Source organism: Budorcas taxicolor, chromosome 23, assembly GCF_023091745.1.
Source record: "Budorcas taxicolor isolate Tak-1 chromosome 23, Takin1.1, whole genome shotgun sequence".
NCBI classification, from domain to species: domain Eukaryota; kingdom Metazoa; phylum Chordata; class Mammalia; order Artiodactyla; family Bovidae; genus Budorcas; species Budorcas taxicolor.
In genome coordinates, this window is record NC_068932.1 from 34,016,426 (window position 1) to 34,040,570 (window position 24,145).

The window sequence follows — 24,145 nt, forward strand, 5'->3', positions numbered from 1 at the left end:
TGAAGATTTTTGACAAATCTTGAGCATGAAATACCTCGTTCTTAAAAAAAATCTTTACATAATGAGAAAAAAGTCATTTTCAAATACTAATCTCTAGTACCTTACATAAAATCTTTCAGGCCATAAGATGCTTTGTGGCCAGTGTTATCCCAGCAGAGGGGAATTGGAGCAATGATTGTATCAAAACTATTAAATCGCTGTTAATGGAGCAGTACTGCTCTTTAAAGATAGTGGACATCTTAAAAAAGGAAGAAGGGGTTACCTTTGCTGTGGATGTTATGATGACAAGTTCAGGTAAGATCTGACTCTTTCTTTTTAAGGGGAGCACTTAATGTGACACAGGAAAGAAATAGACGCGTGAAGTGAGACCAAGTAAGCCCTAGTCTGGAGTCGCTTAGATTCTGATGGAAGATACGGCCGTGGCTCAGCTGTTGGAGTTGGCAGTTTGTCAGAGACAAAGCATGAGCTTATAGAATTGAGTATATTAAGAGCTAGACGTAGACTTAGTGTCAGAAACCTGTATTATCTTTTTTATACAGCTACTGTAATATTTATTCCTAATTTCTACTCATTTACTGGGAAAATTCAGGAATTTCTCTCTGAATTTGTCCATCCTCACCATCAGAGCTTTTTCGCAGTACTGGATTTGGTTAGCATTGTTGTCACTGAATCGCTAAGTCACGTCTGACTCTTCTGCGACCCCATGGACTGTAGCCCACCAGGCTCCTCTGGTGGGTCAGGGAAGATCTCCTAGAGAAGGAAGTGGCAACCCACTCCAGTATTCTTGCCCAGAAAATCCCGTGGACAGAGGAGCCTGGAGGGCTATATAGTCCATAGGGTCACAAAGAGTCCACCGTGACTTAGCAAATCAACAACAAGAATTTGAGTTGTAGAAACGGAAGCAGTTTGGGATCCTGTCCTTCTTTTGTGGCTTTGTACGTATTTTAAAAGCGACTTCTTATATTCCCTTTATGAGCTTTTAATTGACTCTTGATTTTGAGACCCATCGTTGGTTGATTACTTGGTAGAAAATTCAGTTCACTCTTTTGTGAAATTAAGTATAAAATCTGTGTGTTTTGTTTCTTTGCTGTGTATGTTTCATGTTATGACCTGAGCTTTTGGATACTGTTGATATTTCCCAACCATACTTTAAATCTGAGATGAAGTCGTCTTATATCCCAAATTTATTTTTTCTTGTAAGTGGTGATTGTTCTAAGCATGCCAGTGAGGTGGTAGCTAAATCTTTCATGTTAGTCATTGTTTTTAAGTGAAATATTTTTATGAAGGTTTTTGTCAAGTAACGATGGGGTTTTTGCCTCAGTTTTTAAAGGTGAGCGTTAATAAACTATGTTGAACTAGTAAAAACAAAAAAAAAGTAGGCCAGTGTGTGAATACTTACAATCTTTAAATCATGTGATTATGATGCGTTTGTTTTGTATTTATTCTCTTCCTCTAATACTTGATACAATCTCAATGGAAATATGTTTTCTGAATCACTTTTAGGAAAATTCTTAGACCATGTGCTCATAGAAATGGGATATGGTTTGAAACCTAAGGGACAGAATTCTAAGAAGCAAAGTACAGATTCAAGTGAGTATACAGATTAATACTGAACGGTATAGTGATTTTAGTTATTGAAGAATATATTCTCTACTAAATGAAAAAGGCACAACTATCACACTGTCAGATTTAATGGAAATGATGACCATCCTGTAAACTTTATAGAAGAAAAATGATACTTTTGAATTTACTAGTATATTATTTCCTTATTTCTAATCCGTTTTCCCTGCTTGTTTTCCTTCCTTCTCCTATCAGCTAAGTCTCCATTTTATAATTACCAGAGATTATGAAATACTAAAACATCACAACACTTTGAGTTGAGGGATTTTTAGCTAACATTTCCATACTGTGATTTGTATTTCCTCCTTCCTTCGCATGCTGGTAATAATAAATAGGGCTATAACATTCTTTTCTGGTAGGGTGGTATTTCTTCTTAAATTTTCCACTTATTTAATTGTGTAGTTTTCATTTAACAAGAAAACCAAGAAGTTCTGCTGTTAGCATTTTATTTTCTCTTTCCCTCGCCTTATGTATTGCTTTTTTGTAGTCTGCTTTCTCCTTTTTTTTTTTTTTTTTTTGCTCTTTTTCCAATTATTTTAGATGTAGATGCACTTTATCTTCTATTTCTCATTCTTTCGGAGATGATTGCCAGATTAACAATGCTGTAATGGGACACATTCTGTCACAGAGAAACTAGTCCTTCTCAAATCTACTCTTATCTCTCAGCTCCCATCTCTTATTCTGTATAATTGGTTGCTAGATCTTTATTAGTTCTTCTTCCTAAATAGCATTTGTATATTTATTTTCCCTTTCTTTTTAAAAAATCTTTTTTTTTTTTTCCCTAACATTTTTCTGGTTCAGGAGTCTTTATCATTCATGGATCGTTGCAGCAGCCTTCCAATTTATCTCTTGTCTCCTGTCTGTATTCTTATAATACTGCCTATATGAAGTCCCTGAAACATAAATCTTGATGTGACAGGCTTGCTAAAAAAGCTGTCAGTAGTTTTTTGCCATCTGGAGGCAAAAACCCAATGCTTCATGGTCTAAAAGTAGTCACGGTTGGAACCATTAGTGATGGTGGTGTCTTAGGGAGATGGTAAAGTGAGGGAGGTGAACCTGGGCTTACAATACCAAGAAAGAAGCTGTGATGGGAGAGGTGGAAAGAGAACGTGGGGAATGTTGCCAGAATAACAGAAGAGTCAGTCTTCTGAGCAGGAGTCATCAGCAGTAACAGATGCTACCAAGGGGTCCAGGGGAAGGAATAAAAGCCGCCCAGCAGAATACCTGTGGGCAGTGCAGGCCCAGAGGGAAGGAAGTAGAAGTCAAGTTGCTCAGTCATGTCCAATTCTTTGCGACCCCAAGGACTATAGCCTACCAGGCTCCTCCGTCCATGGGATTTTCCAGGCAAGAGTACTAGAGTGGGTTGCCATTCCCTTCTCCAGAGTATCTCCCTGACCCAGGGATCGAACCCAGGTCTCCCACATTATAAGCAAGATGCTTCACCGTCTGAGCCACCAGGGAAGGCCCAGAGGGAAGAGGTTGTCAAATGATTGGTAGCAGAAGCACAGGTCTGTACCGGGGACCCTGGGAAGGGCACCTGACCCAGATTTGGAGGGAAGCCTTTTGCAGTGACGTCATACTGAGCAGGAAAGACTCAAGTTGTTGGGCGATCTGGGAGTATGTTCTGGAAAAAGGACCAGCATGTAGTGAGGCCTAGAAGTGTGAAAAGCACAGGAAGGTCTGAAAAACCAGGGGATGGGATTAAGGAAACCAGAATGGCTTGCCTCTCTGTTTTCTGATAAGGTGATCTTGAAGATGTCAGAAGAATGATGGCTGAAAGTAAAATTGTCGTGGACAGAAGTGACCTCATCCCCAAAGTGTTGACTCTGAATGTAGGTGATGAGTTTTGTGGCGTGGTCGCCCATGTTCAGACTCCAGAAGACTTCTTTTGTCAACAGCTACAAAGTGGCCGTAAGTAAATCTTGATCAGTGTTGTCAACATTTCATACCCCATCTGTTAAGAGACTCCACCTGCAATTGTGCAGGTAACATGTAGACTTGGTTTCTGTGGTTTAAGATGTGGTCTTTGTCTCCAGGTAAGCTTGCTGAGCTTCAGAGGTCGCTTGGCGAGTACTGCAGCCAGGTACCTCCGCGCTCAGATTTCTATCCCACCATTGGTGACATCTGCTGTGCTCAGTTCTCCGGTAAGGAGAAGGGAGTAGTGTTAAATTTTCTGCTTACAATTAGGTACCAACAAACGAAAGATTGGGGGCAGGAGGAGAAAGGGATGATAGAGGATGAGATGGTTGGATGGCATCACCGACTCGATGAGTTTGAGCAAGCTCCATGAGTTGGTGATGGACAGGGAAGCCTGGCGTGCTTCAGTCCATAGGGTCACAAAGAGTCAGACATGACTGGAGCGACGAAACTGAACTGAACCAACAAATGAAACAGAATCTTGGGTTTGCATTAGATGGCTGCATTTGAAGTTTGTCCTGCACCAATTATATTTTAAAATATATCCAATTAAGCAGAATCAAAGTGCGTGAGGGAGGAAGCCTGTGAACAGGCTTTGAGGGTATGGTGGTGCAGGAGGTTTTTTATCTTATGAAGTCTTAAGTTTAGGAGACTGATACAGGTACTTATTTATGTCATTTGGGAATGCGGAACTGCCCAGGGTCATGTCTTGGCTAGTTTTCTTTGGACCAGGAAGAGGGTCTGGAGGCCCAGCCTCGGTTGCTCCTCAGATGATGACCCTGTGATGACCGGGTTCAGTCATCTGCTGAAGGGCAGTCCAGTGGCCCTCCCGAAAGGGCAGATCCGAGTAGGCCTGCAGTAAATCTGTGGCTTGGGTGATGGAGTCTGGTTGACTCACACTGTCAGGTACTCTGTAGTTGATCAAGACTTCATGGACTCACATGACCAGGACATCTTCCCAGTCCTAATGGAGTTAACTGTCTCCTAGGAAGACAAAGCATGAAAGGAAATAGCGACAGCAGCATGCAACCTGAGTGGCCTAGTGAGGGCTGAATGAAAGTGACATTTTAGGAGCTGCAAGCTTCTGATAGGCAGAAGTAGCAGTGTTGAATAAGCACACGTTGTCAGTAAAGCTTGACGTTACATGAAAAGGGAGTCTAAATGACCATCTCAATAGAGGAGGGAAGGTTTTTGTTTATGTCTACCTTAGAAAAACGTTTCCAATGAGCCTCTTCTCTTTTCAGAGGATGACCAGTGGTACCGTGCCTCTGTTCTGGCTTATGCTTCTGAGGAATCTGTACTGGTCGGATATGTAGACTATGGAAACTTTGAGATCCTTAGCTTGACAAGACTTTGCCCCATAACTCCCAAGTTGCTGGAATTGCCAATGCAAGCTATAAAGTGTGTGCTGGCAGGTATGTAATTTTTATGGTTCTCATATTCTTAAAATACTGAAACCTAAAGTAAGAGCATTGGAATTGAAATTAAACTAGTGATCAAGGAATATGTTTAGGTACAACTTACCTTAATGCAAAAATAATCCTTAATAATAAAACATTTGGGAAATACAGGTGACTCTTTTGCTATCTGTGCTGTGCTTAGTCGCTCAGTTGTGTCTGACTCTTTGCGACCTGGTGGACTGTAGGCCACCAGGCTCCTCTGTCCATGGGGATTCTCTAGGCAAGAATATTGCAGTAGGTTGCCATGCTCTCTGGGGATCTTCCCAACCCAGGGACTGAACCCAGGTCTCCCACATTGCAGGTGGATTCTTTACCATCTGAGCCACCAGGGAAGCCCTTGCAATCTGAAGTAAAATTGAATATACTTGTGTTTATGAAATTGATTATTGTTTCCTTATTTATAGATATTGCCTTTTAATATAACCACAGCAGTTTGTCAGTTGTGTGTATTAGGGGGAAACCTGCTTTTAAATTCTACTGTTCATGGAAGTTTTTGGGTAAGAATACTGGAGTGGGTTGTCATTTCCTTCTGTAGGGATCTTCTTGACCCAGGGATCTCAGGCAGTAAAGAATCTGCCTGTAATGTGGGAAACTTCGGTTCGATCCCTGGGTCAGGAAGATTTCTCTGGAAAGGAAATGGGAACCCACTCCACTATTCTTGCCAGAAGAATTCCACGGACAGAGGAGCCTGGTGGGCTGCAGTCTGTAGGGTGGTAAATAGCTGGACACGACTGAGCGACTTTTATTTTCATTGCTTGTAAAAACCATAAGAACATGAATGATCGTATGCTTAGAAATTGCTGTACGTGTAATGTGCCCCTCTAGGAGCAGGAGCTTCTTTCCAACTTAAAAGTTTGGCTTCTACAACTGTGATTCAAAGTACCATAATTTAACTAGTATCTGCTTATCGGAAGGATCTTTCCAAGTTTTTGCTACTAGTAGTGTTCTCTTAACTACATTTCACAACCTATCCAAGATCATTTTGTTAGGAAGAGATACAGGCTGTTACGTATAAATTAAATAAGCTGTATGGATACATAGTACAGGACAGAGAATATAACCAACATTTTATAATACCTTTGAGTGGAGTATAGAAATACTGAATTACTGTGTTGTACACCTGAAACTAATACAGTACTGTGAATCAAATACACCTCAATTTAAAAATTAATATTTTACAAAGATCATTTCCTTGGGATAGGTTGTAAAATATAGTTACATTGCAAAATGCCTCCTTAGGGGGAATGGAGGTGTCGGAGGTCTGCTGCTTTTCGTGTCTGTGTACCTGTTTTGATAGTTCTTTGGAAAAGGTGGACCTGCTCTACACACCAGCCGGAAATGTAGGAGGGAGTCAGTTCCTTCACTCGTCAGCGCGCCAAATAGATACTCCCGTGTTACTTCATCTTGGCTACTTTTGATAAACGGAAACCTTTTTGCCTGTTGCATTACAAGTGAGATCGGAGGTTTTCTCGTAAGCCACGTGGCTCTTAGTTTTATGAAATGACTGTGCATAACGTCAGGATTGTTGATTCTGTAAGTGCTCTTTCAGTAAATAGTACAGATGTTTCATACATCAGTGTCAGTGACCGGGTTTCTTCTTGGATTGTTTTATACTGTTGTTTATGATTTTCTTAACCTTATCGAGTTATAATTGTAAGAAACGCCGCGGGAAGAAAGAGCCACCTCTATGGACCGTTGATCAGAGCCATGCCCGACCTTTCAGTAATTTCTATATCATGAAAGTCACTGTTTTAGATGTGTAATTTCAGTGATGTTTAGTAAATTTATCGAGTTGCACCATCATCTCCATAGCCCAGTTTTGGAACATTTCCATCACCCCACTGAGATCTCTCATGCCCATTTGTAGTTAATCCTAGCTTCCCAGGCAACCACTAATCTGCTTTCTGTCTAATAGGTTTGCTTCTTTGGACATTTCTTATCAATGGATTTATGACGGATTGTTTACATAGAAATAGAGAAGCTTTTTACAGACTTTATAATTTTGCTTTCATTTTCATGTCTAGAAAATCCTTCTCCAGTGGAATTTGCTGGTTCCAGTGTTTGTCATAGATTCCTTATGGCTAACTTTGTGGAAATTAGGAGCTAAATTTCTAGATGGTTGCGATAAGAAGTATTTGAACATTCTTTCAAAAATTCTTTGTTAGGAGTAAAGCCATCATTAGGAATTTGGACTCCAGAAGCTGTTTGTCTGATGAAGAAGATTGTACAGAACAAAATTATCACAGTGAACGTGGTGGACAAGTTGGAAAACAGTTCTCTGGTGGAACTTATAGATCGATCTGTGACACCCCACATCAGTGTCACCAAAGCGCTCCTCAATGCAGGCTTTGCCGTGGAGGACAGTGGGCTTGTGACAGATAAGCCCAGTGACGTGAAAGAAGCCAGTGGTAAGTAAATTGTCCACCAGGTAATCTCCCTGTTGGAGTTCAAATGGCTCTGTGAATGTATGGGTTCTCATATTTTTAAAAAGAATGGATGTTGAGTACCTTTTGTCTTTTTCAATCGACCATTCATCCAGAGTGTGTGTTTGGGTCACTGGCAGCTAGAGATTGATCAGAAATTGAATTTGAAATTCAGTGAGATAGTAATGGTTAATTCTGAGATTAACTAACTTTTCTGTAAAGTCACTAAGAAAGTCATTGGAAGTTCTGTTCTTCGAGAGCAGGTTCTTCCTGCCTTCGACCCACCATTCTGGCCATTTGTTTAGCAAAATGTCCATTTATTTTCACAGTTCCCTTGGATATAGAAACAAAAGTCAATCCACTGGTGTGGACGTGGGTTGAACTTGCTGTTGATCAAACAGTGGATGTTGTGGTCTGTGTGATTGATAGTCCTGGAGAATTTTACTGCCATGTGCTTAAAGGGGATGATGGTAAGTTGACTCTTACCTATTTATGTTACATTGTTATAGATAATAAAGAAAGAAAAGTTTGTGATTGGCTGATGATAACTGTTCCCTCTTCAGTGAGGGCCAAGTGGGTATTTGTATTTCCAAGAAAGATTTACAAGAATCCTGGAGTGAGTTGCCATTCCCTTCTCCAGGGTATCTTCCCGACCCAGGGATTGAACCTGGATCTCCTGCATTGTAGGCAGATTCTTTACCATCTGAACTACAGGGAAGCCCCCTGGTTATACTTGGTTGCCTTTTATTCTGTTGTAAGCCATGATTTCTGTTTTCAGTAGTGTCTCCTTTTAAACCAATTTAGGTTTCACAGCAGAGAAGGCAATGGCAATCCACTCCAGTACTCTTGCCTGGAAAATCCCATGGATGGAAGAGCCTGGTGGGCTGCAGTCCATGAGGTCGCCAAGAGTCAGACACGACTGAGCGACTTCACTTTCACTTTTCACTTTCATGCATTGGAGAAGGAAATGGCAGCCCACTCCAGTGTTCTTGCCTGGAGAATCCCAGGGAAGGGGGAGCCTGGTGGGCTGCTGTCTCTGGGGTCGCACAGAGTCGGACACGACTGAAGCGACTTAACAGCAGCAGCAGGTTTCACAGAATGTCTCCTAAATTTATTTTTGAAAAAACTAAATTGTTGACTTCATTTAAGTGTAACATACACATAGAGAAGTGCACAAATAAGAGTGATGTGTGTGCTTGGGCTCTGAGGAGGGTGCCCTTGAGGTCAGACGGGCCACTTCCCTCCGCAGTGTGTGAAAGTGCCCTCTCCCACACCATTTCCAACAGTGTGTCCTTAAATTTTCTTATTTCGACTAATCTGAAAGGTGACAGGTCTAACTTGATGGAGTTTAATTTCCATTTCTGTGAGTGGGCCTTTGCCACGTGTTTAAAAGATATTTTCCGTTTCCTTTGTATAGTGTTAAGATGGCTTTTAAAGTTCTCCATGGTCTGTGTCTTTCTAAGCACGTCTCTGGTACTTTTCTTCAGTGGCTCACCTTTCCACTCTTCTCTGCCAGACTGCTCCCACCAAGTGTTTTTGGCTGCTTAATTTGGTCCTTTGCCTCAGAGCCATTGCTTTTTCTGGAATGCCCTCTTCTAGCCCTCTCCTTTGAGATTTCTCTGTGAGACCTTTAGTGCACAGAGCCCACCTCTCTGGATTTCCTTAGCAGACACTGTCTGCACTCCCCGTTTCGTGGTGGTTCATATATTCTCCTTCAGGACAGCTTGTATGTAACTTCCTTCTGTGCAGGCTCATCCGCTGTTTCCTGGTATACACGCAGATGCTCTAGCATACTGACAGTGACGCCATCATTGTGGCTCTGTGCCCAGTGAATTGTTGGTATGGGGTTTACCGAGAATATGAACTAAATAATGAGTGACTTGCCCAAGTTCTTAATAAGGAAAAGGGAACGGCATTTAGTGTACTTTATAATTGTCTAGAAATGTACCTGGATTTTTATGATCAAAACACTTCCCAGCTTTAAAGGAAAGTCTGCTACTCAGCATGTTTTAAAAATGTTAAATGCTGTATGTGTGTTGTGCTTTCAGCCCTAAAGGAACTCAATGATTTGAACAACTTACTAGCAGAATATTGCCAGCAGAAGTTGCCTAATGATTTTAAGGCAGAAATAGGGCAACCTTGTTGTGCTTTCTTTGTAGGTAAGTTGCAGTTGGCACAATCTTGACTATATTAGAATCTTTTTTTTCCTTGACATTCAAACTTCATTTTTAGTGTGTATTTTCTTTCTGTTGTTTAGGCAGATATTTTTCATAATCAAAATTAAATGAATGCTTAAGATCTTATGTCTTCTCTCTCCTCTCTTTGCAACAAGAAGCTCCAAATGATACTTTTCTTACTTAAGTTTGTCAAATGCTTTTCTTTGAAGAATTTCTGATAGTAATGAAACGGAGACCTGTACAATGCAGAGTTTCTTCTGCTTACCCTTTGCATGTTTATCTTGAAATTATATTTGATGAAATCCCTTAATTTTATTGCATGTTTTTCTGTTTATTTTTTATATTATTTACCAAGTAACAGGTAAAACAGTCTCATTAGCAATAAGAGAATTATGTCCTCCAGTTTGACAAATATGTTAAAGTTTATTAAGTCTTTTCTTAATATTCTGCTTACTGGTTAGGTTATGAATGAAATCTTTATAGTAGATGCAGAAGTATGATGCTATAAAAACTTTGGGGATAATTCTAAGAATGAATTTTGAGATTTCTGAATTAAAAGCTAAAGGTAACATCTGGAAAAAGAACAAATTTATTAGCTACTTAAGACAAAGGATGGTCCTTTTCAAAATAAAAATTTCAAATCTCAATAGAAGGGAAATACTCCATGTTGCAAACTTTGTGTTAAATCTAGGTGACAGTAATTGGTATCGTGCTTTGGTCAAGGAAATCTTACCAAATGGAAACTTTAAAGTACATTTTGTGGATTATGGAAACGTTGAAGAAGTTACTGCAGATGAACTTCAAATGATCCCATCCAAGTTTCTAAAACTTCCATTTCAAGGGATACAGTGCTGGTTAGTAGGTATGATGCAAAATGAGACATTTTCTCAATTGTCTTCTAATACTTAGATTACATAAACTTCTCAGTGTTAATGTATCTCTAATTTTAATATTTTGTGTAAGCTATTTTGTTTCAAAGAGCCTCAAGTAGTTCAGCCTTTTGTCTTAGCAGTTTTGCTTCTAATAATTCATCCCCCCACAACAGTCTTATGAGTTCACCAAGTTCACCTACATGGAAATTCACTACCTGTTAATAGTAGCAAAACAACCTAAATAGCCAGAAATAGAGCCTTGGTTAAATGAGGATCCAGATAGTGGGTAGTGAAAGTGTTACTCAGTCACATCCGATTCTTTGTGACCCTATGAAGTGTAGTCTGCCAAGCTCCTCTGTCCATGGAATTCTCCAGGCAAGAATACAGGAGTAGGTTGCCATTCCCTTCTCCAGGGGATCTTCCCAACCCAGGGATTGAACCCGGGTCTCCTGCATTGCAGGCAGGTGCTTTACCATCTGAGCCACCAGGGAAGCCCATAGTGGGTAGTGGTGTTGCCTATTTCATAAGGATGTTGTGAGGATTACTGAGTGAATGTTTAGACCAGGGTCTGGCACTCAGAAAGTTCCATTAAATGTTTGCTCTTATTACACAGTCATTAAAATGTTAAATATGTGTTGTTGACATGAAGAGCAGTTCATGAATTAAGTGAAGGAAGCCAGTTATAAAAGAGATGCAGGGTAGTATTGTGATTAAGAGAACAGATTAGAACCACCTCTGCTGCCTGCTCGCTGTGAGATCTTAGGTAAGCTGGTTAGACTATGTGCTTCTTTTCGCTCATCTGGAGAATTATTGTATCTTCCTCAAAAAGACATTAAGAATAAAAGAGAAATAAAGTATACACTGAATAGTGCCTAACATAGTAATTTTTTATATTATAAAATTTTTGTAAGTTTGTATTATTTTTACAAGTTTTTAGTATTATAAAATTTCTTCATAAAAGAATTATGAGTGTATATGCATGTGAGTATTTCCATATGCCCATAAAGGTAATGGAAGGTTGCATACAAAAATGTTAATAGTAGTCATGTATGGAAGCATTAGTAAGTGAAGTGAAGTAAGCAAAGTTGCTCAGTCGTATCCAACTCTTTGCAATCCCATGGACTGTAGCCTACCAGGCTTCTCCGTCCATGGGATTCTCCAGGCAAGAATACTGGAGTGGTTTACCATTTCCTTCTCCAGGGGATCTTCCCGACCCAGGGATCGAACCCAGGTCTCCTGGATTGGAGGCAGATGCTTTAACCTCTGAGCCACCAGGGAGGCATTAGATGCTTTTCATTTTTCCTTTCACATATCTGGTTTCTTTTTACTTATTTTACACTGAGTATGATTAGGATTATTATTTTCAATTACCGTGTTTTATGTCAGTGCTTCTTAAAGTGTGATCCCCTCCCACCCGACAACCAGTGAGTAGTATCAGTATGAGAACTTGTTAAAAACACAGATTCTCAGTCCCCATCCAAGACCTGCTTCAGTTCAGTTCGGTTCAGTTCAGTCGCTCAGTTGTGTCCGACTCTTTGCGACCCCATGAATTGCAGCACGCCAGGCCTCCCTGTCCATCACCAACTCCCGAAGTTCACTCAGACTCACGTCCATTGAGTCCGTGATGCCATCCAGCCATCTCATCCTCGGTCGTCCCCTTCTCCTCCTGCCTGCAGTCCCTCCCAGCATCAGAGTCTTTTCCAATGAGTCAACTCTTCTCATGAGGTGGCCAGAGTACTGGAGTTTCAGCTTTAGCATCATTCTGGAAACTCTAGGGCGGGTCCCCCAAATCTGTGTTCACCAGCCCTCTAGGTAATGTAGATGCACAGCCACATTTGAGAATCACTGTTATGAAAATTAGGGTGTAAGTCAAAGTTATCCTAGAAATAATTTTTGGTTTCAAATTTAAGATGACATTTTGAAATTATCATTGGAAAATTATGTGAAAGTATGTTTTTTTTTTTAAATCAGAATAGTTGATACTCATGATTGTATATATAAGAATCATGGCTTCTAGAAACAGTAATTCTGTTTTTGCCTGTTGGGAAAAATGTCAGGTGAAGATAAGTTAGTGAGGAAAGTCATGACAGACCCTGAGTCTCCTGAAACCCCAGGAGTGTATCTGCAGATGCATTATCTGCAACAGGCACAGAGGATGTAGGTGCATAATTGACTGTTGAGAAAAGATACTCAAGATCACTGACCTCAACGGTAAACTTGGCAAGGGGAGTCCTGGATGTTATTGAAACCAAAAAATGTAGCTTTGGGGCGCAGAGTTCTTGCGGCACAGAGTTCTTGTTAATGCTGTTCTTATTTGTCAGGTATACAGCCTAGAAACAAACACTGGAGTAAAGAAGCCATAGCAAGATTTCAGACGTGTGTTGCCAGGATGAAACTCCAAGCCCAAGTGGTTGAAATCACTGAAAACGGAGTGGGGATTGAACTCACTGACCTTTCCACTTCTTATCCCAGAATCATTAGTGATATTCTGATTGATGAACATCTGGTTTTAAAAGCTGGTTCACCACATACAGATTTAGCGAAAACCAGACCTGTTGATAAGCGTGACCTTCAGATTGATACCCCGGGGCTTCAAGGTAACATTTTTAAACTGTTATTTAAATTTGTGTTCTCCTTTGCTTTTATAGGCTATGAAAATTGTGCTATTTCAAGTGACAGAATTTTCCTGTAGAAATACCATTTGTGGAAGTAGATTAGTAATAGGTAATTGAAGTCAGTTTAATGTTTATTGAATTCAATATCACAGTAATCAGTTTAATGTTTATTCTTTCAATATCATGGTAATCCAGCTGTATGCCCCGACCAGTAATGCTGAAGAAGCTGAATGGTTCTATGAGGACCTACGAGACCTTCTAGAACTGACACCCAAAAAAGATGTTTTGTTCATTATAGAGGACTAGAATGCAAAAGTAGGAAGTCAAGAAACACCTGGAGTAACAGGCAAATTTGGCCTTGGAGTACACAAGGAAGCAGGACAAAGTCTAACAGAGTTTTACCAAGAGAACGCGCTGGTCATAGTGAACACCCTCTTCTGACAACACAAGAGAGGACTCTACCAGATGGTCAATACAGAAATCAGGTTGATTATATTCTTTGCAGATAAAGATGGAGAAGCTCTATACAGTCAGCAAAAATAAGACCAGGAACTTACTGTGACTCAGATCATGAACTCCTTACTGCCAAATTCAGACTTAAATTGAAGAAAGTAGGGAAAATCACTAGACCATTCAAGTATGACCTAAATCACTATACAGTGGATGTGAGAAATAGATTCAAGGGATTAGATATGATAGATAGAGTACCTAATGAACTATGGATGGAAGTTCGTGACATTGTATAGGAGACAGGGATCAAGACCATCCCCAAGAAAAAGAAATGCAAAAAAACAAAATGGCTAACTGAGGAGGCCTTCAAAATAGCTGTGAAAAGAAGAGAAGCAAAAAGCAAAGGAGAAAAGGAAAGAAATACCCATTTGAATGCAGAGTTCCAAAGAGCAAGGAGAGATAAGAAAGCCTTTCTCCGTAAATAATGCAAAGAAATAGAGGAAAACAATAGAATGGGAAAGACTAGAGCTCTCTTCAAGAATTAAGAGATACCAAGGGAACATTTTATACAAAGATGGGCTCAATAAAGGACAGAAATGGTAGGGACCTGACAGAAGCAGAAGATATTAAGAAAAGGTGGCAAGAATACACAGAAGACCTATACAGAAAAGATCTTCATGACCCAGATAACTACAATGGTGTGATCACTCACCTAGAGCCAGACATCCTGGAATGTGAAGTCAAGTGGGCCTTAGGAAGCATCACTATGAACAAAGCTGGTGGAGGTGATGGAATTCCAGTTGAGCTATTTCAGAGTCTAAAAGATGATGCTGTGAAAGTGCTGCACTCAGTTTAGTCGCTCAGTCATGTCCAACTCTTTGCGACCCCATGAACCACAGCACACCAGGCCTCCCTGTCCATCACCAACTCCCGGAGTCCACCCAAACCCATGTCCATTGAGTTGGTGATGCCATCCAACCATCTCATCCTCTGTCGTCCCCTTCTCCTCCTGCCTTCAATCTTTTCCAGTATCAGGGTCTTTTCAAATGAGTCTGCTCTTCACATCACGTGGCCAGAGTATTGGAGTTTCAGCTTCAACTTCAGTCCTTCCAGTAAACACCCAGGACTGATCTCCTTGCTATCCAAAGGACTCTCAAGAGTTTTCTCCAACAACACAGTTTAAAAGCATCAATTCTTTGGCGCTCAGCTTTCTTTATAGTCCAACTCTCACATCCATAGATGACCACTGGAAAAACCATAGCCTTGATTAGACAGACCTTTGTTGGCAAAGTAAGGTCTCTGCTTTTTAATATGCTGTCTAGGTTGGTCATAATTTTCTTCACTATGAACAAAGCTAGTGGAGGAGATGGAATTCCAATTGAACTATTTCAAATCCTAAAAGATGATGCTGTGAAAGTGCTGCACTCAATATGCCAGCAAATTTGGAAAACTCAGCAGTGGCCACAGGACTGGAAAAGGTCAGTTTTCATTCTAATCCCAAAGAAAGGCAATGCCAAAGAATGCTCAAACTACCTCACAGTTGCGCTCATCTCATACTAGCAAAGTAATGATCAAAATTCTCCAAGCAAGGCTTCAACAATATGTGAACTGTGAACTTCCTGATGTTCAAGCTGGTTTTAGAAAAGGCAGAGGAACCAGAGATCAAATTGCCAACATTTGTTGGATTATTGAAAACGTAAGAGAGTTCCAGAAAAACATCTATTTCTGCTTTATTGACTATGCCAAAGCCTTTAACTGTGTGGATCACCACAAACTGTAGAAAATTCTGAAAGAGATGTGAATACCAGACCACCTGACCTGCCTCTTGAGAAATCTGTATGCAGATCAAGAAGCAACAGTTGGAACTGGACATGGAAGAAGAGACTGATTGCAAATAGGGAAAGGAGTATGTCAAGGCTGTATATTGTCACCCTGCTTATTTAACTTATATGCACAGTACATCATGAGACACGCTGGGCTGGAGGAAGCACAAGCTGGAATCAAGATTGCCGGGAGAAATATCAATAACCTCAGATATGCAGATGACACCACCCTTATGGCAGAAAGTGAAGAACTAAAGAGCCTCTTGATAAAAGTGAAAGAGGAGAGTGAAAAAGTTGGCTTAAAGCTCAACAATCAGAAAACTACGATCATGGCATCTGGTCCTATCTCCTCATGGCAAATGAATGGTGAAACAATGGAAACAGTGACAGACTTTATCTTTGGGGGCTCCCAAATCACTGCAGATGGTGACTACAGCCATGAAATCAAAAGACACTTACTCCTTGGAAGGAAAGTTATGACCAACCTAGTTCAGTTCAGTCACTCAGTCATGTCTGACTCTTTGTGACCCCATGAATCGCAGCACGCCAGGCCTCCCTGTCCATCACCAACTCCTGGAGTTCACTCAGACTCACGTCCATCGAGTCAGTGATGCCATCCAGCCATCTCATCCTCTGTCGTCCCCTTCTCCTTCTGCCCCCAATCCCTCCCAGCATCAGAGTCTTTTCCAGTGAGTCAACTCTTCGCATGCGGTGGCCAAAGTATTGGAGTTTCAGCTTTAGCATCATTCCTTCCAAAGAAATCCCAGGGCTGATCTCCTTCAGAATGGACTGGTTGGATCTCCTTGCAGTCCAAGGGACTCTTAAGAGTTTTCTCCAACAACACAGTTCAAAAGCATCAATTCTTCAGCGCTCAGCTTTCTTCACAGTCCAACTCTCACATCCATACATGACCACAGGAAAAACCATAGCCTTGACTAGACGGACCTTAGTTGGCAAAGTAACGTCTCTGCTTTTGAATATACTATCTAGGTTGGTCATAACTTTTCTTCCAAGGAGTAAGCGTCTTTTAATTTCATGGCTGCAATCACCATCTGCAATGATTTTGGAGCCCCCCAAAATAAAGTCTGACACTGTTTCCACTGTTTCCCCATCTATTTGCCATGAAGTGATGGGACCAGATGCCATTATCTTTGTTTTCTGAATGTTGAGCTTTAAGCCAACTTTTTCACTCTCCTCTTTCACTTTCATCAAGATTGAAGAGAATAGGAAAAACTGCTAGACCATTCAGGTATGACCTAAATCAAATCCCTTATGATTATACAGTGGAAGTGAGAAATAGATTTAAGGGCCTAGATCTGATAGATAGAGTGCCTGATGAACTATGGAATGAGGCTCGTGACATTGTACAGGAGACAGGGATCAAGACCATCCCCATGGAAAAGAAATGCAAAAAAGCAAAATGGCTGTCTGAGGAGGCCTTACAAATAGCTGTGAAAAGAAGAGAGGCGAAAAGGAAAGATATAAGCATCTGAATGCAGAGTTCCAAAGAATAGCAAGGAGAGATAAGAAAGCCTTCTTCAGTGATCAATGCAAAGAATTAGAGGAAAACAATAGAATGGGAAAGACTAGAGATCTCTTCAAGAAAATTAGAGATACCAAGGGAACATTTCATGCGAAGATGGGCTCGATAAAGGACAGAAATGGTCTGGACCTAACAGAAGCAGAAGATATTAAAGAGGTGGCAAGAATACACAGAAAAACTGTACAAAAAAGATCTTCACGACCCAGATAATCATGATGGTGTGATCACTCATCTAGAGCCAGACATCCTGGAATGTGAAGTCAAGTGGGCCTTAGAAAGCATCAGTACGAACAAAGCTAGTGGAGGTGATGGAATTCCAGTTGAGCTGTTTCAAATGACCAACCTAGACAGCATATTTAAAAGCAGAGACCTTACTTTGCCAACAGTGGTCCGTCTAGTCAAAGCTATCTTTTTTCCAGTATTCATATATGGATGTGAGAGTCAGACTATAAAGAAAGCTGAGCGGTGAAGAATTGATGCTTTTGAATTGTGGTGTTGGAGAAGACTCTTGAGAGCCCCTTGGATTGGAAGGAAATCCAACCAGTCCATCCTAAAGGAAATCAGTCCTGTATATTATTGGAAGGACTGATGTTGAAGTTGAAACTCCAGTACTTTGGCCACCTGATGGAAAGAACGGACACGTTTGTAAAGACCCTGATGCTGAGAAAGATTGAAGGCGGGAGGAGAAGGGGACAACCGAGGATGAGATGGTTAGATGGCATCACTGACTCAATGGACATGAGTAAACTCATGGAGTTTGAGTAAACTCTGGGAGTTGGTGATGGACAAGGAGGCTTGGCGTGCTGCAGTACATTGGGTCGCAAAGAATTGGACACAACTGAACTGAACTGAATGTTTATTGAAACAAGGTTGTATTGACACTGTACTCATTTTTAATGTAGTTACTTGTCAGGTAAACAAACGTACATCATACAGCTATGTATCCCTTAAAGTTTGAGTAAATTTTAAGAATTAAATGTACTATAGAAATAAAAAGAGTATATGAGTGTCATAGTTTACAGATTCTTGTTACATAGGTTGAGCTTTTTTGTAATGCACACCAAAGTCCCTAAAATTAAACAAAGTCTTTTGTGGAAATACAGATTTTCATTTTGGGACTTTGGGAGTGTTGAATACTAAAGTTTATCTGTTTCATGAGAGGACTGTATTTCGTGTATTTTCAGCCATCTCTTCAGCTGATCAGTGGAGTACAATAGAATTGCCAGTTAATAAAACTGTACAGGCATGCATTTTAGAAATCACAAATCCAAACTTGTTTTATGCTCTACCAAATGAAATAGCAGGTAAGAAAGTTTGAGACATATTTATGCTGGTCTTTTAATTGTAGAATGCTGCTGCTGCTAAGTTGCTTAAGTCGTGTCCGACTCTGTGCAGCCCCATAGACCGCAGCCCACCAGGCTCCCCCGTCCCTGGGATTCTGCAGGCAAGAACACTGGAGTGGGTTGCTATTTCCTTCTCCAGCGCGTGAAAGTGAAGTCGCTCAGCTGTGTCTGACTCAGCGACCCCATGGACTGCAGCCCCCAGGCTCCTCGTCCATGGGATTTCCCAGGCAAGAGTTCTGGAGTGGAATTGTAGAATGAACTTACCTGAGCTCCTTAGGAAGCGACGGGGAGAAGTGATGATTTCTTTTCCACTCAGTGTTTTAATTGACCATAGTAATATGTAAGGAAGATTCGGTTTTAAAACCAGATGTGAGCATGCCCCGCCTTCAGTCTCTGCTCTGCCTGGCCTAGATCGTCTGCAGCTTTTTATAACAAGGCAGTGTCCTCGATTACGGTGTAATTTCTTGTTTAAAAGTAGGTACTGTCTGTATGGGATTACACTTACTAACCTAACCTTCTAGGAGCATTGAGAGAATTTGAACTGAATTCTGTTTTAGATATGTTGACAGAGTACTTTGAAATCACTCTTTAATCACAATGTTACTGAGTCTTAGAAACTTAGAGAACTGTCTTACAGTGTCTCTAATTGTGAAGAAGAGTAGCATATAAATGTTCACTTCAATTTTCCTTTTTTGTTTCATGAAAGATTACAATTCAGTCATCTCGTCAGTGTATTTGAGTTTATCCTTGTAGTTCAGAAGCTGAGTTAGTACAAGTTGGATATTCAGAATTATTTGCAGATGCTTGAAAATGTATCTTTTTGAAGTGATCAAACCAAGAATTGTGGTGATACCAATAACTGCTCTTAAATTTATTCTCCGTATTAGGAACAGTCATCTTTAAACTGTATAGTAGGAAGCATGGGCTCAGGCTTATTCCATCCTGGCAGCTACATACGGTGTGATGAATTGGAAGTACTTTGTTTCACTTTCTTACCTATAACACACTGACAAGTATACGGAACAATTGTGAATCTGTAGCCTGATATCATAAACTTTTGTAGAATGAGCACACTGGACTAGTCACCCTGATGAACAAATTAGCCCACCTTCCCAAGAAGGAAGGTGGCTTTCTTCTTGCCCCCTCCCAGTACTGCATCCCTTCCTCACAGTGTACCCACTAGTGGTTTTATCTATTTTTAAAACAGAAATGTTTTAAAATAGTAAAAATTAAAATATTTTAAATATTAATATTTAAAATATTAAAAATTAAAAATATACAGGATCTTTGGAGTTTAGATTTGATCTTCCTTTTTACATACTTTTATACATATTGGAACTGAAAGTTTCTTCACAGAACGTTGTTTTTTATATATATTTTTTAGAAGATCAGGAAAAACTGAGCGTATTGACGGCTGAATTGTTAGAATATTGCAATGCTCAGAAAAGCCGATCGCCCTATATACCGAAAATTGGAGATGCGTGTTGTGCCAGATATACAAGTAAGATTCTTTCTCTTACCCAGAACAGTGTGCATTTAAAACATGAGACTTAAAATTTTAAAAAGTATTTAACTTTCTACTTATTTTATATGACAGTTGGATCTTCAGTTTCCCTCTCTTTTCTTCCCGGTAGAAATGTGTCATAATTTTTGGTTAGATAAGTATTCTGTGTTAGGATAACTAGGGTTGCATAAAAGCGATTCACAGCCTAGCCATGTAGTCACTATAAATACTTACGCAGCCTTTTTTTTTTTTTTGTTACTCGTGTTCTGTATACTTTCAGTAATGATCTCCAGTCCTCTGCACTGGTATAAATTCTCTCCAAGAGTACTTTATGTACTGAATCAACTTTTGTCATAATTGTAGGCAGCCCTGGCCTTTTTGCCAGCTCCTGTCTAGACTGCTTGTCTTTGGGACCTGAGCTGTCCTCCTGGAAGTTTCGCGTCACCATCACGCCAGCCCTCTGTTGCTTGGATTTCTCTCCCACCCCTCCCCCTTGTTGCGAGATTGTCTCCCTCCCTCATCTCAACGTGCTTTCTGGATCCCTTACTTTTGATTTACTCTTAATATTTGGGTATCTCTCATCCTCTGGAAGCTGAGAAAAGTTATGTGTAAAATAAGTTTTCTGTTATGTTTCATGTTTGAAAAAGTATTCTACCCTAATAGTTTCTTGACAGCTTACCTATAGATAGAATTCCAGGTTGGAAATCATCTTCCTCTTAAATTTTTGAAGGCATTGCTTTCATATTGTCTTTTAGCTGTAGGTGTTGCTGGTGGAGAGGTAGATGTCACTGAGGTTCTCCAAACTCTGTACATATTTTTTTTCCTTCTTTCTGGAACTTGTGGTAATCTCTTCATCCCGAGTTTTGAATTTTTTGATGTGACTTAGCATTGGTTTTCTCTCTTTCTTTTTTTGGGCTGCTCCACGCAGCTTGTGGAATCTTAGTTCGCCAACCAGGGATCGAACCCGGGCCCTGTCAGTGGAAGTGTGGAGCCCTATCCAGGGCCTTCCCCCAGCACTGGCTTTCTTTGCACCATTGTCCTGAGTGAGCACTCAGCGGGCAGGCACTTTAGTCTTGAAATGTATGAGCTTTAGTTTTGAAATTTTTTTCCTGAATTTTTTTTTTATTCCTTTCTTTCATTTTCTGCTCTTTTATGAACTCCCAAGTTTTCTAATGTTGGGCTTAAAGTCTTCTGCTGAATTTCCTCTGCTGTTTCATCTTTTTTTTGTTCTGTTCAAGAGGTTTCCTCAGTTTTCTCCTCCAGCCTTTCTTATCTCATTTTTAATATCACATTTTTTGTTGCAGTAGTTTTTATGTTTCTCAAATGTGTGGTTTTAACGCTTCCGTGTACTTGTTCTGAGGATGGAAGGTCATTTCTCTGAGGATGGTCATAGTTTAATTTTCATGGTTTCCTCGGTCCTTGGCCTCCGTTTCCTCGAGATCCTGTTTGTTTGCTCTGGTCTTCTGTTTGTTCTTCTACTTGGTCATCCTTTGCTGTTTGTCTTTGTAAGGTGAGGCACTAAGAAGCTAATTGGGTGTTCCTTTGAGTAGGAGCAGAGCTTGTCTGCTTGGTGGGCTTCCCTGTGGGCTGGCTCTGCTGTTTCACTGGGAAGTCCTCACACTGGTGTCTTGAAGTGCTTTTGCTTGAGACGGTCGTTCCCTGCCTGAAGTGCGTGACGTGCCTGACAGGGATCTTGTAAACTCTCTCCTCTGCTTTGCCTCGTGTTCCCCAGTCCATAGTCTCTTTGGTTCGTCCTCTCTGGAGAAGAAACTAGTCTTCTGACCATGGGTAGGAGCCGTTACCTAGAAAGGGGGACTTTTCTAAGTGTTATTAAAGCATGTAAACACAAAGCTGATTGTGAAGCTTCAGCACCTGTAAAAATAGTTATTATGTGTAAATGTGTTTATAAACTAAAGTTTACACACGTGTCTTGGGGAAGGAACTCTTGCTTCCGCTATTCAGTCACCATCTCAGTTCCATCTTTACTCCTACTTTTGAATGAGTAGCACCAATTATTGAGGCTTGCTTGCTTAGGGGTTTGAAATGCAAACTGGGACGCTTCTTGGCTTCCTTACAGCAGCTTCAGTTGAGCTCTGCTAAGTCATTTCCATTCATGTATCTGCTTTCCAGCTTCCCAACCTTACATTGTCTTCTCTGTTGTTCTCTATCCTTGTGGTTTTAAACTTTTTTCAGTTCAATCCTGTAACTGTCTTTTCAGTAGAATCTGCAAGAAGTAGAGGTGATGCTTGTATTTAATCTAGAATCCTTGGCATATAACCAGAAATCTTGGTGTAAATTTCCAAGTGATGTCAATGTAACTGTGAATAACCACCTTAAGGGAGGCGGGCCTCACTGAATGTAACTTCTCACCTGAGACTCTATTCCATTTTTAGGTGATGATTGCTGGTATCGTGCCATTGTGCTGGGGACATCAGATGCCGATGTCAAAGTGCTCTATGCGGACTATGGAAACATTGAAACTCTGCCTCTCTGCAGAGTGCAGCCCATCTCTGCCAGCCACCTGGAGCTTCCTTTCCAGATTATCAAATGTTCCCTTGATGGTAGACAATTAAGTCACTTTCCAGTATGGGTGTCTGTGGGATTTTTTTTTTTTTCTTTCTTCTATAGCATTAAGTCTGAAACAAATGGTTATTTCTAAATATCAAGCAGAGTTTACCAAAAAAATAACAAAAAAAAACCTCATGTCTTTTATTCTTTCTTTCATTCTCACAAAAATTATATTCAGTCATTCCATCTTTGGTTTCACAGATTAGTGTCAAAGAGTCAAGGCTCAGAGATTCTGGTTGGCCTCAGGTTGCAAAGCTAGTAAGTGGCAGAGCCAGGACCGACCGGGGTCACTCCTCTGACCTCTCTTGTAGGAGTCTTTCGGCTTTGTTGCAGACTAGAGGCATTCACGGGACACTGTTTTGGGCTACCTTACTATTCATGCTCTTATGATATCTGCGTATTTTTTCAACCCTTCAGTTGGAATTTGAACAAAAGGAACCAAAATGCTAAAGTAGCTTTTTATTCTTGCTCCTGTGTTCTTTACCTAGAGTTTCCACCAGGTGATAACAGACTGCCTCACAGTCTACTTTGGGTTTGACTCGGAAAGTTAGAAAATTCTCTTTATCACTGTTTGCTTCTCCCATTAGAATGGAAGTCCACGCAGGCAGACATTTGTCAGTATTCTGGCTTTTAGACCTAAATTAAGTGCTTGACAGGGCTTCCCTGATGGCTCAGCTGGTAAAGAATCCGCCTGCAGTGCAGGAGACCCTAGTTCAGTCCCTGGGTCGGGAAGATCCCCTGGAGAAGGGATAGGCTACCCATTCTAGTATTCTTGGGGGTTTTCCTGTGACTTGGCTGATAAAGAATACACCTGCAATGTAGGAGACCTGGGTTTGATCCAGGGAAGATCCCCTGGAGAAGGGAAAGGCTACCTGCTTCAGTACTCTGGCCTGGAGAATTTCAATGGACTGTATAGTCCGTGGGGTCACAAAAAGTAGGAAACGACCGAGCAACTTTCACTTCACTAGTGCTTGACACATAATAGGGATTGAGGAATATTTGTCAAGTTTGATTTTTTTGAATGCAGCAGCAGTTGTACATTACAGCATACGTAACTAGAGGTAGCTAAAATCAGTGAGCCTTTTGTTTATTATCCTTAGACAATTGAGTTAAATATTATCTTTTAGAAACTTGTTGGTTAACTCTAATACTCAATTTTTTTCCAGGACTAATGGAATTGAATGGAAGATGTTCTCACCTAATGATAGAGCTACTGAAGAATTTCATGTTGAATCAGAACGTAATGATTTCTGTAAAAGGAGTTATCAAAAATGTCCACACGGTGTCTGTTGAGAAGTGTTCCGAGAATGGTACTATCAACATAGCTGATAAGCTGGTGATGTATGGTCTGGCAAAAAACATCACATCTAAAAACCCAACTGCTCTAGATACAGGTATTGTTTTTTCAAGTTTAATTAATAACAGATGTAAGTGTAACCAGGAACAGATGTAATCAGTTTAGTAGGTCTGATCTTGATTCTCACGGCTACGTTTGTTCCCTTTGTCGTCCTCTTCTATGAATCCGGCAGTGGGGTACTGACTCACGTTGCCACCTCAGAGGAGCCTGGAAGGCAGCCGGCCTCCCAGTCCAGATTTTCCTTATACCAGGCTCAGCAATCTTGTCCATAGCATTAATGTTCCAAGCTTTAAAAAGGTCAAGCATTCAGAGTTACTTCCCACTTCCTTTTGATCCTGATGGAAGTGAGAAGAACTCATATACTTGAGACTGGGTCTTACTAGTTATTTCATAAGATGATTAGGCAGGCCTGATCTCCACCAAAAAGAGAGACACTGTCCAGGATAGTGAGCTCACTCGGTCATGTCCGACTC

The 24,145-nt window shown here is 40.6% G+C and overlaps 1 protein-coding gene and 1 non-coding gene across 2 annotated transcripts in view; one reads left to right on the forward strand and one right to left on the reverse strand.

The window, feature by feature from the left end:
- TDRD1 (tudor domain containing 1) overlaps positions 1 to 24,145 on the forward strand; it is a 53,171-nt gene that overhangs the window by 23,283 nt on the left and 5,743 nt on the right. Inside the window, exons 10-23 of the mRNA XM_052661231.1 lie at positions 120 to 294; positions 1,504 to 1,590; positions 3,364 to 3,531; positions 3,657 to 3,764; positions 4,782 to 4,952; positions 7,163 to 7,405; positions 7,750 to 7,890; positions 9,469 to 9,579; positions 10,289 to 10,459; positions 12,791 to 13,066; positions 18,085 to 18,204; positions 19,628 to 19,744; positions 22,141 to 22,308; positions 23,482 to 23,709. Of these exons, the coding sequence (XP_052517191.1) occupies positions 120 to 294; positions 1,504 to 1,590; positions 3,364 to 3,531; positions 3,657 to 3,764; positions 4,782 to 4,952; positions 7,163 to 7,405; positions 7,750 to 7,890; positions 9,469 to 9,579; positions 10,289 to 10,459; positions 12,791 to 13,066; positions 18,085 to 18,204; positions 19,628 to 19,744; positions 22,141 to 22,308; positions 23,482 to 23,709 (2,284 nt within the window). The remainder of the gene's footprint in view (positions 1 to 119; positions 295 to 1,503; positions 1,591 to 3,363; positions 3,532 to 3,656; positions 3,765 to 4,781; positions 4,953 to 7,162; positions 7,406 to 7,749; positions 7,891 to 9,468; positions 9,580 to 10,288; positions 10,460 to 12,790; positions 13,067 to 18,084; positions 18,205 to 19,627; positions 19,745 to 22,140; positions 22,309 to 23,481; positions 23,710 to 24,145) is intronic.
- On the reverse strand, positions 10,889 to 10,960 carry TRNAC-GCA (transfer RNA cysteine (anticodon GCA)). Its single transcript has one exon. It is a non-coding gene; the product is annotated as a tRNA-Cys (tRNA).